This window comes from Carcharodon carcharias, chromosome 5, assembly GCF_017639515.1.
Source record: "Carcharodon carcharias isolate sCarCar2 chromosome 5, sCarCar2.pri, whole genome shotgun sequence".
NCBI classification, from domain to species: Eukaryota; Metazoa; Chordata; class Chondrichthyes; order Lamniformes; family Lamnidae; genus Carcharodon; species Carcharodon carcharias.
In genome coordinates this window covers 50,491,836-50,509,265 of record NC_054471.1, presented here as the reverse complement: position 1 = coordinate 50,509,265, position 17,430 = coordinate 50,491,836, and the positions used below count along the sequence as shown (strand labels likewise).

Below are 17,430 nucleotides of genomic sequence, written 5' to 3'. Positions count from 1 at the left end.
TGCTGCCATCATTCAAAGCGCCCCGAGAGGAGCCCACAGAGACAACAAGCAGCTCGTGCGCCAACGTGAGGTCGCTCTGGACCTCCCTGCTCACCATTGCTGGACGGGCAACTAACTGGAATACCGGGTACCTCATCCATCTCCCACACTGGCACTGATCACCTGAGGTCATTGCCTGTGTGAGGATTTGCAGGTCTGAGCGCAACCCCAGGATCTCCTCATTCTGTCCCTGGAGCTGCCTCTCCATGAGGGTTGCCACTCTCTCAATAGAGGAGGCAGTGCGCTTGGCGATGAGGGTCAATGCAGCGCTCATGCTCCACATGGACTCCTCCACAACAGAGTCTATGGCACGCATACCCTCACGGATCTCCGCCAGACCCTCCGCACATCCCGCTGGACATCCAGCATCTGCTACCTAACGGATGACTCCAGGGGCTCATCATCTGCCTTCGAATCAGCATCACCCTGGTCTCCAGCAGTCCTCCAACTGCTGCGATCTGGGTACTCTCTGTCTCCCCCTGCTCATGAAGGGAGTATGAAGTGCCCTCATCGCTATGCACCGGTGAACTAATGCCCACTGAGATGTTGGTATCTGCACGGGTGCTTGGTGTAGTGAGTGGGGTGTGACGCAGGTGCACCTAAAGCCCAGTGGTCCTCTAGCGTCAAGGGCGGTTATTTGGGATACTGCGTTCATGGGTGAGCTGGTGATTCTAGGGGAGAACAATGATATGTGATTAGTTTAAGTCATCACACTGTCACTGTGAATGCCAGGCACCCTAGTGAGACAATGGAGATCTGCATCACGGTGCCATTGTCTTTCAAAGATCAATGGGGATTCCAGGTTTGGGGCTCCCATCTATGATGACACTACACAAGAATGTTAGCACAATCTGAAACTCTCACCTCTGTGCACTCTTACCTTCGTCAGAGACCCCTGCCTCTCCACAACCGGCTGACCGAGTTGTGTGGCATCACTCCAGCTCCAAGGCATCCCCTCGTGGTCTGAGCGGCCGCTGCCTGTCTTAGTTCTTTCAGTGGTGTTATGGCTTCTCTTCTGAAATGACAGAGGAGCATTAAATTGACAACTTTCTATCTGCAGCGCCATTGCAGCCTGGCAAACCACCCCCTTGTGGGACACTTTGCAGGGCACATCCAACTCTTGGCCCTCGATCTACAAGGCACTCAGGCCAAGCAGCCAGGGCTCACCCCCTTGGCTGATGCTGGTGTTGGTGACAGTTGGCACTCAGACTCTAACACTCCTGAGCTCCAGGAGGGATGGCCAGCCCTTAACACTTCTCCACACTGATCCATGCCAACTCGGCACTCACCCTTGCTGAGTGCAGCAGATCGTTGAACCTTTTGCTGCACTGCACCCATGTGCACCGCACAACAGTGTGACCGCTGACCTTGGCTTTTTTGGGCAGGTGCAATGGCCTCCTCCTGCCATCCCTGGGTACTAAAGTGTGCCACCTGATACCGACATCCTCACAAGGACTGCAAGGCACTCGTCCAAGAAACTGGGGGCCGAATTCCCACCCGACTTGCCCTCCTGCCTGACGTCTCCAGCCACTGGTGAGGCCATTGTTCGAATGAAATGGTTTCCTGGACAAATTTCAACAATTCTCCTCTGCCAGTTTTAAAGCATCCGCCTGGTCGCCATTGGACCTGGCGCCCAACAGACCCCCTCCCCCACCCAGCCCTTCCCGACCATTGAGAAGATACGTTTCACACTGGGTGGACCTTAATTGTCCATCCAACGTGAATTCGCGCTTGCAACTCGATCGCAGCTATTTGCCCTTTTGTCTATGACATCTTTGGCAATCTCTTCTTTGCCTCCACCTATCACTGGCCTTCTACCCAGCTCTACCTGCCGCACCCCCTCAAACAGTTTATATTTCACCTCATTTCTATTTTTCATTAGTTCTGACGAAGAGCCCTACGGACTCGAAACGTTAAATGTCTTCCTCTCCGCAGGTGCTGTCAGACCTGCTGAGTTTTTCCAGCTATTTTTGTTTTTGTTTCAGATTTCCAGCATCCGCAGTATTTTGCTTTTATATTAAAATTTAATAACCTTCCCTTGTTTACTTTTGAAACGTTTTTAGATTGTAGAAGTTCCTTGTCATCTCTACTTCCTTTGAAACTTGGCAGCTGAAAAGTCAAGTCCCTACCTCTTACCTAATGTAAATTTTAAAACCCAGCCTATTTACTCATACATTCAATTTCACCATAGCCTCTTATTACAAATGCATGCAGATAGCACCTTTACCTTTCATCTCTGTTTCCATAGACAAGCTGTCTCAATGAACCTACTCCCAGTTTAGTTAATCACATACACATATGCACACACACACACATACACACACAAAGCCTTCTTTACAGAATACCACAATATTGCTAAAAATATTAAAAAATGATAACATCCATCGTCACAAGAGTAACTGCCCTTGACATTAAAGCAGCATTTGTGGCACCAACTGGACTCAATGGGAATCAGGGGAAAACTCTCCACTGGTTGGAGTCATACCTAGCACAAAGGAAGATGGTTGTGGTTGTTGGAAGTCAGTCATCTCAGTTCCAGGACTTCACTGCAGGAGTTCCTCAGGGTAATGCCATGGACCCAACCCTCTCCAATTGCTTCATCAATGACCTTCCTTCCATCATAAGGTCAGAAGTAGGGATGTTCACTGATGATTGCACAATGTTCAGCACCATTCGTGACTCTTCAGATACTGAAGCAGTCCATGTCCAAATGCAGCAAGACCTGGAAAAAATCCAGGCTTGGGCTGACGAGTAGCAAGTAACATTCACATCACACAAGGCATTGATCAAGAGAGAATCTAACCAACAAGAATCTAACCATCGCCCCTTAACATTCAATGGCATTACCATTACTGAATCCCCCTCTATCCAGGCCCTGGGGGTCACCATTAACCAGAAACTGGATAGGACCAGCCATATAAACACTGTGGCTATAAGAGCAGGTCAGAGGCTAGGAATCCTGCAGCAAGTAGCTCACCCCCTGACTCTCCAAAGCCTGTCCACCATCTAGAAGGCACAAGTCAGGAGTGTGATGGAGTACTCTCCATTGCCTGGATGAGTGCAGCTCCAACAACACTCAAGATGCTCAACACTATCCAGGACAAAGCAGCCTGCCTGATTGGCACCCCATCCACAAACATTCCTCCACCACTGACGAACAGTGGCATCAGCATTTAACCATCTACTAGTTGCACTGCAGAAACTCGCCAAGGCTCCCTCGACAGCACCTTTCAAATCCAAGACCACTACCATCTAGAAGAACAAGGGCAGCAGATGCATAGGAACACCACCACCTGGAAGTTCCCCTCCAGGCCAAACATCATTCTGACTTGGAAATATATCACCGTTCCTTCACTGTCGCTGGGTCAAAATCCTGGAACTCCCTCTCTAACAGCACTGTGGGTGTCCTGCACCAAAGGGATTGCAGCAGTTCAATAAGGGTGCTCACCACCACCTTCGTAAGGGCAATTAGGGATGGACAATAAATGTTGGACTAACCAGCGACACCCACATCCCGTGAATGAATAAAAAATCACAACCATCTTCTTTTGTGCTAGGTATGACTCCAACCAATGGACAGTTTTCCCCTGATTCCCATTGACGCCAGTTTTGCTGGGGTTCCTTGATGCCACGCTTGGTCAAATGCTGTCTTGATGTCAAGGTCAGTCACTCTCACCTCACCTCTGGAGTTCAGATCTTTTGTCCATGTTTAGACCAAGGCTGTAATAAGGTCAGAAGCTGAGTGGCCTTGACAGAACCCAAACTGAGCATCAGTGAGCAGGTTATTGCTGAACAAGTGCCGCTTGATAGCACTGTTGATGACACTTTCTATCACTTTACTAATGATCAACAGTAGACAGATAGGGTGGTTATTGGCCAGGTTGGATTCGTCCTGCTTTTTGTGTACAGAATATACCTGGGTAATTTTCCACATTGTCGGGTAGATGCCAGTATTGTAGCTGTACTGGAACAACTTGGCTAGGGGTGTGGCTAGTTCTGGAGCACAAGTCTTCAGCACTATTGCCAGGATATTGTCAGGGCCCATAGCCTTTGCAATATCCAGTGACTTCAGTCATTTCTTGAAATCATGTGGAGTGAATTGAATTGGCTGAAGACTGGCATCTGTGATGCTGGGGACCTCCAAAGGAGGTCAAAATGGATTATCCACTTGGGACCTCTGGCTGAAGATGGCTGCAAATGCTTCAGCCTTGCACTGTTGTGCTGTTCTCCCCCATCATTAAAAATGGGGATATTTGTGGTATTTGTGGGGCCTCCTCCTCCAGTGAGTTGCTTAACTGTCCACCACCGTTCACAGCTGGATGTGGCAAGACTGCAGAGCTTATATCTGATCCATTGGTTGTGGGATCGCTTAGCTCCATCTATCGCATGCTGCTTCAGGTTGGAGGTCATGGGGAGGGGTCATGGGATTGTGGGGGAGGGGGCAGGGAGATCGGAGGCAAGGGCAGGGGATAGCGTTCAGTGCTGCCACTTTTTCCGATGCCAAGTCCCTCAATCAGGCACTGAGTGCCTGACACCAAGGGTTTGCAGGCCAGCCAGTGGGAGTTATGGGAGAGCCACTTAATTGGGGTGGGCTCAGGGGACAATTGATGTCGATTGGCTTGTCAATGAGCCTGATGGACTTTTGACTGGCGGCGGGTGGGTTTCCCATTTCTGGCCCTTAATTGGGGACAGTTTCCCCAACACTGGCAATCTGCCAATCATGCCCAATTCTCCCATCACAACCCCACCCACCCCCACACCTCTTCCAGTGGACTCAATTAAGTTCCACCCACTGTTCCATATATTCACATCATAAAATAATGTAAAATATTGAAAATATATGTGAAAATGCATTGTGTAAACAATCAGAACTTGCCCCACACATATGAAATATATACCGACGTTCTAAAATTGCCAATTGATTTATCATTTATTATCCAGAATTCATTTCTGTTAAGTTTCTCCCTGAAATTGGGATCTTTCCTTTGCAGTTTTTTTTTGCATTTTGACATAGACTGAGGGGACCAATCCGATTCAGAGTGAAACAAGCAGTATGTGTAAATGCAGCGCTGAACTTCCAGCAGCCAATGTGTCTTTCAGCGGTTGCACATTTCTCCCTGCAGAGGAGCTAGTGACTCAGGAGCCGATACCAGGAAGCTCATCTTGTCTGCTCTGATGTTGTGCACTCTTTGTGTGGATGAAGCTAAAGTGAAAAGATCGGGGGGGGGGGGGGGTGGTGGGGACGTCAGAGAGAGAGAAAGAAAGAAAGAAAGGCGTCTGGCATCTTGTAACAAGTAAGATTCCTGCATATAGCGCTGCCTGTTATTGTTTAATGTTTAACCCTGAGCTTTGAGCGAGTGCAGCCCTGCTGAGCACCAGGGACTTGCTGCAAAAACATGGGGCCCTTTCTTTTCCATTCCCTCCCTCTGTCTGGTTGTCATTGTGTCTGTGCAAAATATTTAATAGTTTAAGTATTTAATAGCTACCTCTCAGAGACATGACACCACTTTGCTGCTTCACCGTGTTGAGATTGGGCAGCCAGGTTTTTGAAGTTCCTCCTTGCACAAGAATGATCTCCTCGAACCTTTCACTTTTGCTCCTGCAATTCTTGTGTTTGGCTCGATGTTTAGATGGTTTGTATGTTTTAATTTTATGGTTAAGTAGCCCCTCGCTGGATGTCACATTTTGCAGTCTAGTGAACTGAGTGCAATGTAGTTGGATTTTGTTGAAAAGCTCACTTACCTTCAAGATGCGGCTGACGCTGGCAAATGAGTTTTTCATTCGCTGCCCCTGGTGACCCTGGGGTGGTGATGGGTCTCTCTGAAGCATTGCAGCTCTGGTGCTGATTATAATACAGTATTCCCTTAAAGATTTTAGTTATGGAATTTCAGATTTTTCAATAGAAGCAGAAAATGCTGTAAACACGCCACAGATAATTGTGCCATCTGTGGAGAGAGGAAGGTAAGGCGCAAATTTCAGGTCAGTGACTTTTCGATAGAAGCCCCACAGTTGTTATTCCCAGATAATCCACAGCACACACTTGGTGCCCCCACCACCTCCATCAGTCCTGCACTGCCTCAGTTGGAATCTGACTCCCAGATGGTGTCCCATTTCAGTTTGAGATGAACACCTGACCCCATACCTTACCCATTGCAAAGACCTTGCCCTTCTATATGGTGGAGGTGTAGGTTTGGGAATTACTGTAACAAAGAGCTATGTTAAACAATGCTATCATATTATCAATGACTCATTTTGAGATCAAGGCCAACGGTATATTGTTTTGTATTAAGTCATATACATCAGAAAATACATGTAAAACTGCATTGTGTCAACAAGCACAACATGCCCCCACCCCGCCCAATAATATAAGCCCCATACACAAGGTGGAATATCCTGACTTCTAAAATTGTCAACTGATTTACCATTTAATATCGAGGTAAAAACAAAAAAACTGCGGATGCTGGAAATCCAAAACAAAAACAGATTTACCTGGAAAAACTCAGCAGGTCTGGCAGCATTGGCGGAGAAGAAAAGAGTTGACATGACCCTTCGACAGAACTTCTGTCAGTTCAGACAGTTCTGTCGAAGGGTCATGGGGACTCGAAACGTCAACTCTTCTCCGCCTATGCTGCCAGACCTGCTGAGTTTTTCCAGGTAATTCTGTTTTTGATTTAATGTCGAGGATTCATTTTTACTAATTTTCTCCCTGAAATTGGGATCTCTGTATTGCAGGTTATTTTTGGGTTTTCACATACACTGAGAGTACCAGCCTGATTCAGAGTGAAAGAAAAGTATTACTGCAGAGCTAAACTCCAGCACCAGTGGGTGGATTTTTCTGTACCTGCTGGCATTGGGCATGTTCGGTGGCGTGAATGTGGCAAGAAGGCCAAAAACCTGTTTCGCGATGTCGTGAAACCAGTTTGCAATCGTGTCTCCTGCCATCAGACATCTGGAACCTTATTGTAATACGTTTGGATATCGTTATAAGGCTAGCCCACCAGACTCATCCCCACATGCTGGATCGTCCGCCCACGTCAGTGTGATTGCACGCCGACATGTTTCACAACTGCACGTAAGTGACGTGCAGCTAGTGAGCTGCACTTCACTTGTGACTTGAAGGTTTGTTTGTCTACCTTGCTTCGGGCAGTACTCGCAGTCATCAGCGCCAGGCTTCACAGACAGCGCCACATCACCTTTAGGGAGGCGCATGGGCAGGTCTCTACCTACCGGATCAGCCATAAGGCGGGGGTGGCTGCAGGGCTAGGACTTTCTTGGGGAGCGGGGAGAAATGGCCTCAGGCAAGGGAAGAGGCAGTGGGGCGAGGGCTGTACTTGGGAAAGGGTTATCCCAGGGTGTGTGTGGAGGCATAAGTTGATCTGTACAAGTGGCCTCAAGATGGTGAGGGCTGAGGACACAGTCTCCAGAGCAGTTGAGGCCAGATGGAGACGTGAAAGTGTGTGTAAGAGAGAGTGGTGATGTCCCTTGTGCTGCCAGTGAATGTGTGATGGGCTTGAATGTGTGAGTTTAGAGTGATGAGATGGTTGCCTTACTCAGGCTGCATGGATGGGATCATGCTTCCTCTATCTGCATTGGATGGTCAACCTTTTCTGTGCAGCATTGGCACTGATCACCACTGCCACCACCTACCAAGCTGGAGTGGTAATGTTGTTGACCCTCCTGTGGCCAGAACAGGGGTAGAGGACATTATGGCGGGCCTCCACGGCATCCAACAGGCACTCGAGGGACACGTCATAAACCTGGTGGGGGGGATGCAGTCTTCTTGTCTTTCAGGGCCATGTCTTATTTGCAGCAGTCCTAGGCTGGAAGCACTGAGAGGTGTATGTACAGCTGTACTTTAAATGTGGTGCCCAGCATGCTAAAGTGATGAGGTGGCGGGTGAATCGGAGCCTGCCCGCCATCAAAGCAGCGTGTTTCCCAGGAATGCATAATTAACTCAGCAGGATTGGGACGATATGGTGTGAGAAGCCGCCATTGCGGAAAATGTCATTTTCCTACCCGCTACCGCACTTAGTGCAAACCTGGGACAATTCCATCCAGTGTGTCTGTCAACGGTTGCACATATCTTCCTGCAGAGGAGCTAGTGACTCAGGAGCCTATACCAGGAAGCTCATCTTGTCTGTGCTATGATGCGGTGCGCATATTGGGTTGATGGATGGTTTCCACCACATGTAACATTGTCTACCTCAGCCCATCTGCTGTTAAAACTTAGTCTGTGGGTTTTTCCCTTCTGATTAGCCTCTATTCTTCATGAATTTCAGTTCATCCAAGTCTTTGTTGTCCATATCTTGCCCTGAGCCAAGCCCTGCTCGCCTGTCACACCTGTGCTTACTGACCTACGTTGGTTTCTGGTCATCGAACACCACCTACTTAAATATTCACAACCTCTTGTTTTAAATATCTTCACAGCCTCACCACCCTCTGCCATCTTTATAATTTAATTAAATCTACAAAAAAAAACTTGCGTTTATACGGCACCTTTCATGACAACGGTATTCCCCAAAGCACCTTAACAGCCAATGAAGCACTTTTTAAAAAAATTCTTTCACAGGATGTGGACTGGCTAGGCCAGCATTTATTGTCCATCCCTGACTACCCTCGAGAAGGTGGTGGTGAGCTCCACACCACACACTAAACGATCTCGGAGCATATTGTTCAGAGTCGTACTAAACTCACAATGTTCCATTAGCTGCTTCAAACTTGCCACATAGCATGCAATTGTCTCACCTGGAGCTCTATTTTGTGAATTAAACCTGAACCTCTCCACTGTGATTGAGGCCTTGGGTTGAAAGTGACCCTTCCCAAGGTCCACCAATTCATCAAAATTCTTCAAATCTGGGGTACTGGGTGGCACCAAACTTCAAATCAAACCATAGGTATTGCTCCCACAAGTACTCAGGAGGATCGCTCGCCTCTTCTCTTCCCCGTAATCTTGTTCGCTTGAAAAAAGAACATGAGGCGTTCTATGTAATGAGACCAATTGACTGTGGCTGGTTCAAAAGGATCAATTCTCCCAAATTGTGGCATTTTGAGAGGGGATAACTTCTTGAATTCTAATGGAGCTTGCCACTTACAATCACTGGGCGAGGTATAGGGCTGATTTCTTTTTAACGTGATTTCTTCTGGTCAATTCTATTTTATCCTCATCGCCAGTTTTTTGTAAGGTAGCTGAGGTGTACTATTAATGATAGACACTTCTTAGGTGGAAACTACACGTGTGCTTTCAACTCTAACTCTATCCCTACACTGACTCTGAGGTAGCCCAAGCTACTCTCCTATTAGATCATGTGATGTTGCCTACAAAGAGGGTGTGAATTATCATTCAATAATAACATAGTCACTTAAGCAACTAGGGTCACTGTTATAGGATGGCTGAGTTGTACTATTGATGATAGAGTTGATCTGCAGACACTTCTTGGGTGGAAACTTTTAAGTTTATTTACAATATACTCAGCAGCAACTACATGTGTGCTTTCATCTCCAACTCTATCTCTACACTGATTCTGATGTAGCCCAAGCTACTCTCTTATTGGACACTACAGATTATGGGACCTTGCCTAACAAGTATTCTTAAAGGTACATTACACACTAAATAAAACCATGATTACTACAGTAACCATCATAAATTATCAGAATCCCAGCAAGCAACAAAAATTCGAAGCACGAAAATGCCTCGCCTTGAACTCCACAGTAAATGTTTTTTTATAAATGGACACCTGGAAGCAATTTTTCCACCTGTAACCTGCACTCTGAGTTCAGGTAACATGTTAACTCCACGTTCATGCTCACATTTCATGATATTATCTAACCTCCTTTGTGGGTCTCCTCGTAGCAATCCATTTCAGTGGGTAAATTGTACCTCAGTTATTGTCTTTATATAGAATGTATACACATCTCGTTCCTCAATTAACCATGGTGCAAGGGTCAAATTTGGAAATTTGTGCAAGGGATTGGAGCTGTCTACTATTTTCTAGAAAAATAGGTGTTCCTTCTCTGCTACTGTGTGACGAGGTACCTTTTTAAAGCTGCTTTAGCTTGCTCATGTCTCCTCTCCAGCATGTATATCTGTTTCTCTCCTATAAGTGGCAGTGTGGCACTGACCTAGTGCAGGGCAGACAGGCTTCTCATGTGAACATGCAGAGATGCAGCAAGTGAGAATCCTATGGGAGGCGGTTCACTGGTCAGCACCGCACTTCAAAACAGAGGCAGCCAGTGCCATGCTGCAACAGCTTTGGCTCAGCCACAACATCTAAAAGGCCAGCACTTCTCTTAGATCCACTCAGTATGTCGTTGCTATGGTAACGTCACATCCCCTCAGATACTTGTCGGAAGGGCAAGCTGCTGCTCATCTTTAGATGAGAAGGACAAATTGGAAGCGTGAGATTTTTTTTTAAAAAAAAAGATGAAATTTTATATTCTGCTGTTGAGGAATTGAGGCAGTAATCCAACCAGATCGGCCTCCCACCGGCCCATGCCCCAGCAGCTGGAACAACAGAAGCAAGAGTGAGTCTAATCAACTGACGCGGTAACTTTTTAACAATTGCTTCTTTGAATTCACTGTTTTTTGACCATTCCATCAACGAAACCACATTAAGTCTTCTTGCTCCCTAACAATATATCCAGTCTTATGTGGAAAGTAGGTGTAAAGCAATCTGTACTGTACACTTTCACAGGCACCCAAACGCCTTTTTCACCTATGATAGTGGAGGAATGTCACTGGTGAATGTCCTGTGCCGCCCAGTTAAACCGGCAGCAACAGTTTTTGCTGTAAGCAAAATAATTTTTAATCAATTTTTTAAAACCGTTTTATAGTTTACTAGAACTTGATTCTAGAAAATGTTGTAAATGAAGCACCATTTGATGAGCCAGTCAAGTGTTCTTATTTTGAAGATTTTTTTTTACTTGTTGAAATTCTGAAAATCCACATGCACCTTTTATCTATCCAATCAGTCACCTCTCCAAAAAAAAAACACATTTTGCCAAATATGATTTGCCCATTAAAAAGCATGTGCTGGCTGCCATTGATTAATCATAGTCTTTCTCAATACCCTAATGTTATCTCAATTTAAGGATTCTTAGAGTTTCTCCTCAACCGACATTGAGCTGGCTAGTCTACATTATCAGTTTAATCATTCTCCCCCCTTTTTAAACCAAAGTGTTACATTGCACTTTTCATGACCACCAGATGTCTCAATGCACTTTATTGAGTATTTTTGAAGCGTAGTCACGGTTGTAATGTAGGAAATGCAGCTACCAATTTGCATTTAGCAAACTCCCATAAGCAGCAATGTGACCTGTAATCTCCAGAGCAACACCGGTAATCTGTTTTTGTGACGTCGATGGAGGGACAAGTATTGGCCAGGGCACTACAGATAACGCCCCTGCTGTTCTTCGAAGTAAATCCTCTTTGGTTCTTTTACATCCACCTGAGCAGGCAGACGTTTAACGTCTCGCCCGTAAAGGCGGCATCTCGAACAGCCCCCACACCTTCTCATTTTAGCGCTGTACTTTGTTTTTCAGGCAGCATGAACAGCTTGATTGCTCCGGCACGCGTCCTGAGGAGTTTGAGCACCTGCAGGATCTTTTGGAGGAAGTGTCCGACACCTGAGCCACGTGAGGCATGGAGCGTGAGAGCAACCCGCCGGAATTCCTACCTGAAGTTAAACACTGCCGAGCAGAGGCCAAACCGACTCTGTGAGCAACTAGCACCGCGAGGAAAAGCTCTGCTTCTATTTGCAAGACACAAAAGCAGCAAAAGCTCAAAAAAGGGGAAAAAGAGAATGTTGCAAGACGAGCCAGATGAAGAAGAGGATGACCCTGAGAAAAGTGACTATGAGGACGAATCGGAAGAGGAAGAGGATGACAGCCAGCCAAAAACTTATAAAGACTTTGAGAAAGTAGTGCCATCTTTCAGATTTGACTTCATCATGAAAGCTGGTCTGGATATGGCAAGGAAGTAAGTGTCGTGTCTTTGAACTGTTGAAAGCACTGGTAAGGCATGACCGCGTCGGCACTTTTTGGTGTATTTTAGCAGCAGGTACTGCTAATGAAACCTGACACACCGATCAATTGTTCAGCTGTCAGAGAGCACAGAGACTATTTATTAATTTTACAAGTGTCATCTCTTTTTCATTCTTCTTTCCAAAATCGCAGAACTGGCCTGTTTGAGTTTTGAACTGGTTAGACCTGACACTCTGAAGGGCTTAAGTTAAGAAGTGGGAAGGTGAAATGGTACAAACCTTGCTGTCCATTATTGGCCACCAAACAGTGGTAAAAGGGGAGATTGAGACATGTCCTATTACTAATGGCACTTGGTTCAAGCATGCTTCAAAGCTGTGAATACAACAACCCAAAGTGGAGAGGAAGTGACAGTTATTATATATACTGTTAGAACCTCCAGAGGAACACAGGAATAACTAGATTGCTGTAATTTTATATGTTGAATTCCCAATAAATTACACTCAATCAACATATTGGGAACAGATGGTCGTTTGCATTGTCTTAAATATTTTCTGACTCAAATTCCAATTTTCTCAGCAAGAAGGCTAATGTAAATGAATGGTAGTCACTGTACTGGCCCACTTCAACTTGCTTGTTGTTCACCTACCTGGGCCTATGACAGGCTGAGTGTGGCCATGTGAGTTTGGTGCAAGGTTCTTCAATAGAACCTTCTAGCATTTGACTAGGGAGTGATATTAGTTTATAACTCTTCCCATTAGTTACCCCTGGTCTCGTTTCCTCCTCTGGGGTAATTTTGACTGGTTTTGTTTTTAATAATTCTATCACGTAACACAGGTAACAAACAACACAAAATCTGACAAATGACCTATCGACAATAATAACCACACAATTGTTTAAAAATGTTCAGTGCTGTGAAGCTCCTTCTGCACCATTTGCCCTGCAACAGGTTTGGAATCTTTTATTTAAACTTTTTTTTTTGAGATGTGGGTGATATTAGCAAGGCATTATTTATTTCCTATCCCTAGTAATCCTGAGTGCATTAGGGGTTAACCATATAAGAGTGGCTCTGCAGTCACATGTATACCAGGCCCAGGTTTTCTTCCGTGAGGGCTGATAAGTGAACTAAAAATGTTTTTTCCAACAATTCAGCAGCTTTCTGATGCTATCTGAAAAAATTATTGAGTTCAGTTTCTCCACTGTGGGATGGGAACTCCTGATCGCAAGGTTGCGGAACTGTCACAGTAACTACTAGGATACTGTTTAGCCTCGGATATCCGCTACTTTCTGTTTGTGCAGCAGCCCTTCTCGTAGAACTACATTAAAGGCGTCTGGAAGCCCAGATACATGAACACAGGGACTGCCATTCTGTAGCTTTCTCAGAAACGTGCAGGAGTTCGGTCAAACAGCATCTTCCACTTCTGAACCCAAGTTGGCTGCTGCTTAATAGTTTATTTTCTGGTATGGTAATCCTCAACTTAATCTTTGCCTGTTACTGATAAACTAATGGATCTAAATTTACACGGGTGTGTTTTGCCAATTTTCTGTGCTGGTTTCCAATCTGGTGCTCGTTGACTCCCTCCTGACGACTGTCAGCATTTTGCCCCTGTCTTCACTTAGCGTTCCCAGCTGGATAGGCTCTGTCCCTAGGGATTTATTCGAGTGAAATGAATATCTGTCTATGATTTCCATACAAGTGATGTCAAAACCATTGACCTCAAATGCTGCTAATATTCCTGTGACCATTTCAACAAAGTAATCATTTATGTTTACTAGTTTTAGTTTATCCCCCCGCCCCCCCCCACCCCTGTTCTAATTTCATGTTTAGGAAATCTCGATTTTTCATTGACAGCTCTCTTGCTGTTTTAGTACTGGAAGAAACCTTACTGTGTAACAATTCTCAGTGTGTGCTGCCTCTGTGCTGTTTCTAGCCCTTTCCCCTGCATTAGGTGCCCTGGCCACACACACCCTCCCCTTACACCTTAACTTTGTTCCTCCTCATCATCTTTAGATCATCCACATGCCTTCTCCCAGCCAAGTTGGATCCCACTTCATTGTTGCTGCCATTGTCACCCTGGCTTGGCTGTGGCCATTGCTCAACATTTTATTCTGCTTCCCTCCTGCTGATTTTCACTGGGTGGCTTCCCTTGACCTGGGATGACTAGGCATATGAAGAGAGTACAGATTATGAGACTAGGTTTCAACCGTGGCTCAGCTGGTAGCACTCTTGCCTCTGATGATTGTAGGTTCAAGTCCCACTTCAGCACAATGCTGTTCTGGAGGGAATGTCAGAATTTTGACGCAATAAAAACGAAGGAATGGAGGAGGCAGGGCGGGGGCTGTTCTGTTTCAGTTGGTAGCTAAGGCATCTGCTGATCAGACAATATAGGCTGTACCATCAGTGCTACCTTACAGCAGTTTGATACACTGCCATTCCTACACTAACTTTCCCTATAGAAATTGTGTCTCTGGGCTCCCAAATACATATGGTGAAATTAGCTTGTATCTGTTGAACTGAGTTTGTGTCCTTTCGAAATTGGTTTAAATTGGCTTTCATGTCACCCGCGACCAGCCCAAGTTGGGCTTTGATTTGAAGCCAGGTGCTGCAGCTATCACTGAATGTTATACCAGCCAGCGCAGTCTTTAACACCGGCTTGTGGTTTGCTTTGCAGTAAAGTAGAAGATTCCTTCTATAGTAACAAACTGAGACTGAACGGAGAAAAGCTACTGAAGAAAAGTAAAGTGGTACGTTTTATATTTTCATCTCCATTTATTTCAAATGTACTGTTCATAACAATCTAAAAGCTGCCCACCACTGCGTAACTTTAGTTGATGGGAGTATCTTAATTCTTTGCAGCATCCAGGCCCCTTGTCAAACAAAACTGAAATGTACAACCCTTCACACCCACCCCAAACTAATGGCTGATGTTTGTTGTGTTTTACAGTAAGAGATACTTCACAGCCTTCATTGTCTAAGAACCAGAGCAGCGGGGATTGAGTTCCTATTTTAATTGATGGATTGCAATATTGGGATCAGATCAGGTTGAGGGTTTTTACTTACACTGTGTGAAAGAGGTGCTTTTACTTGCACTGAGCGAGCACGTGGGCTAGGTCAGGAAGTCCAGCCAGAGGTGGGGATGCCAGGACTCTTGATTAACTGTGAATTTTGAATTTCCACTTGGGAGGGGCAATCTCGCTTTTTTAACAGCAGATAATAGAGGACCTAATGTACTTGTAATCCTACCGAGCTGTTTCTGTTTAAGCAAAAATGTCATTGAATAATAACTGAATAATAGAACAGATCCACATGAGCCCAAAACATGACATTGAAACATTTGTCTAATCCCTGATTATGGGCATGGTATGTGGGTAGTATCATCATTAACCTACAGAGAGATTGAAACCATCTGCCCTGTGATAAGATTACCCTCTGGCTCTTACTGAGCACTCCCAGCTGCTGTCATTTTGCTGGCACAATTGTATCATGGGAAGAGGGAACTCTTTTCAGAAGCACCATTCCTATAGCCCACTAATCACAGGATGCTGCTGGAGAATGCGAGAGACCCCGTTCCTCACTGCTGCTGCCTCCTTTGCAGCAGATCGAACACCTGCCCGATTCGGCGGCTGGCAGTGCTGGGTCCGTACAGATTCCTTTAGTTTGTTTGCCGTGGTAACAAAGATAGGAATTTTGACATTCATTCTGGAAAGATGAGACAAGCATTTTCCGTTTCTTGGGTTGCTTGCAGATAGAGATTTAAAGCAAGGGAGGGGCAAGAAACAAAGTTGTTGAAAATCTCAACTAAAATCTGCAAAATCCTTGAAAGCTAACGCAGGTCTAGCAGCATCTGTCAAAGTGCTGGTGCTTCATCAGAACCCACCCGTGTTCTCTATCCAAGATGTTGGCTTCCAAAGAGATCACAGATTATGAGACTAGGTGTCAACCGTGGCTCAGTTGGCAGCACTCTTGTCTCTGAGTCAGATGATTGTCGGTTCAAGTCCCTCCTCAGCACATGAGCACAATGCTGTAATGGAGGGAATGTCAGAATTTTGATGCAATAAATGTGAAGGAACAGTGATATAGTTCCAAGTCAAGAGAGTGTGTGGCCTGGAGGGGAACCTGCAGGTTGTGTTGTTCCCATGCACCTGCTGCCCTTGTTTGTGTAGGCAGGAGAGGTTGTAGGTTTGGAAGGTTCGATCGAAGGAGCCTTGGTGAGTTGCTGCATTACACCTTGTAGAAGGCACGCACTGCTGCCACTGTGTGCCACTGGTGAAGGGACTGAATGTTTAAGTTGAGATGCCAGTCAAGCGGGCTGCTTTGCCCTGGATGGTGTTAAGCTTCTTGAGTGTCATTGGAGCTGGACTCATCCAGGCAAGTGGGGAGCATTCCATCACACTCCTGAGTTACTTGCTGCAGAATTCTTAGCCTTTGGCCTGCTCATGCAACCACAGTATTTATATGGCTGGTCCAGGTAAGTTTCTAGTCAATGCTGAGCCCCCTGAACGTTGTTTAACATGTCTTATTCAAGGAATAAACCTAAAAGAATTAAAGGAAACAAAGGTAGAATTAATATTGAAATCTCCTACAGTAAATTTAGCAGATGCCCTCAGGGAAGTAGCATCTATACGAGTGTTTCCATCGATGCTTGGGAAGACTGTCGCTCTTCTGCTGAAATTGCGAGAGACCAGGAGAACCAATGCGGATCTTCAATCCTGCTGTTTGTATTTTGGATGTAAGTGATGGGCTCCTGTAGTTTCTAAAGGACTCAACTGACTTCAGGTCTGAACGAGGATTTGTTTTCTTTTTGCATTGCAGGTGAAAGAGGGTGATGTCCTGGATCATCTTATCGGGGAGGATAAGGAAGCTGAAACAGTCACCGTCATGAGGGTGATGGTTAGAAAGGTTGCTGAAGAAATGACGAATACGGATAAATACAGAGTGACTTTGAGACGCTGGAAACATCTACAGTTGCCCAGAGAGGAGGTGTTTAAGTAAGACCCTGCTGTCCGCCTGGAGGAGCGCTGACTGCAGCCGTGTGCCTGGGAGACATGGGGCAGGAGTTTACGAAATACAAGGCTGTAACACGACAGGAATTCACGTGGAAGCTTTTCCTACTTTCCTCCATGACAACACAGACATTCACAACAGTTTACATTTATGTAATGTTGGTCACGTGACAAATATACCCCAAGTGTTTTGCCAGGGGATGCATCAACGGCGCATAGCAAGGGAAGGAATTCAGGGTGGGTGGAGGGGAAATGAGAGAGAGGTTTTGGAAAGGCTTTTTGAAGAGACCCAGGGAGGTTTTTGAAAGGAATTCAACCAAGGGAACAGCGACTGAAAAATCTGCCTCGTGTGATGGTGTGGGGGGAATGGGGAAGAAGCAGTAACCTGGTGACTGAAGCTGGGGGGAGGTG

At 45.7% G+C, this 17,430-nt stretch overlaps 1 protein-coding gene across 2 annotated transcripts; it reads left to right on the top strand.

Moving 5' to 3' along the window:
• Positions 1-5,242: 5,242 nt before the first annotated feature.
• On the top strand, positions 5,243-17,103 carry mtres1 (mitochondrial transcription rescue factor 1). Of its 2 annotated transcripts, none has more exons than XM_041187238.1 (4): positions 5,243-5,333; positions 11,578-12,013; positions 14,688-14,760; positions 16,829-17,103. In XM_041187238.1, exons 2-4 carry the CDS (start codon positions 11,583-11,585, stop codon positions 17,006-17,008), a joined length of 684 nt encoding a protein of 227 aa, XP_041043172.1. In that variant the 5' UTR covers positions 5,243-5,333; positions 11,578-11,582; the 3' UTR covers positions 17,009-17,103. The 2 variants fall into 2 exon arrangements, with proteins under 2 accessions (XP_041043172.1, XP_041043171.1); XM_041187237.1 differs by lacking the exon at positions 5,243-5,333 and adding an exon at positions 5,538-5,672.
• Positions 17,104-17,430: the final 327 nt, after the last annotated feature.

Coding starts and splice junctions, on each gene's coding strand:
- mtres1 (XM_041187237.1), top strand. CDS start 5,609: ATGATCTCCTCGAACCTTTCACTTTTGCTCCTGCAATTCTTGTGTTTG. Junction 5,673..11,577: donor TTTGGCTCGATGTTTAGATG/GTTTGTATGTTT, acceptor TTTGTTTTTCAG/GCAGCATGAACAGCTTGATT. Junction 14,761..16,828: donor TACTGAAGAAAAGTAAAGTG/GTACGTTTTATA, acceptor TTTGCATTGCAG/GTGAAAGAGGGTGATGTCCT.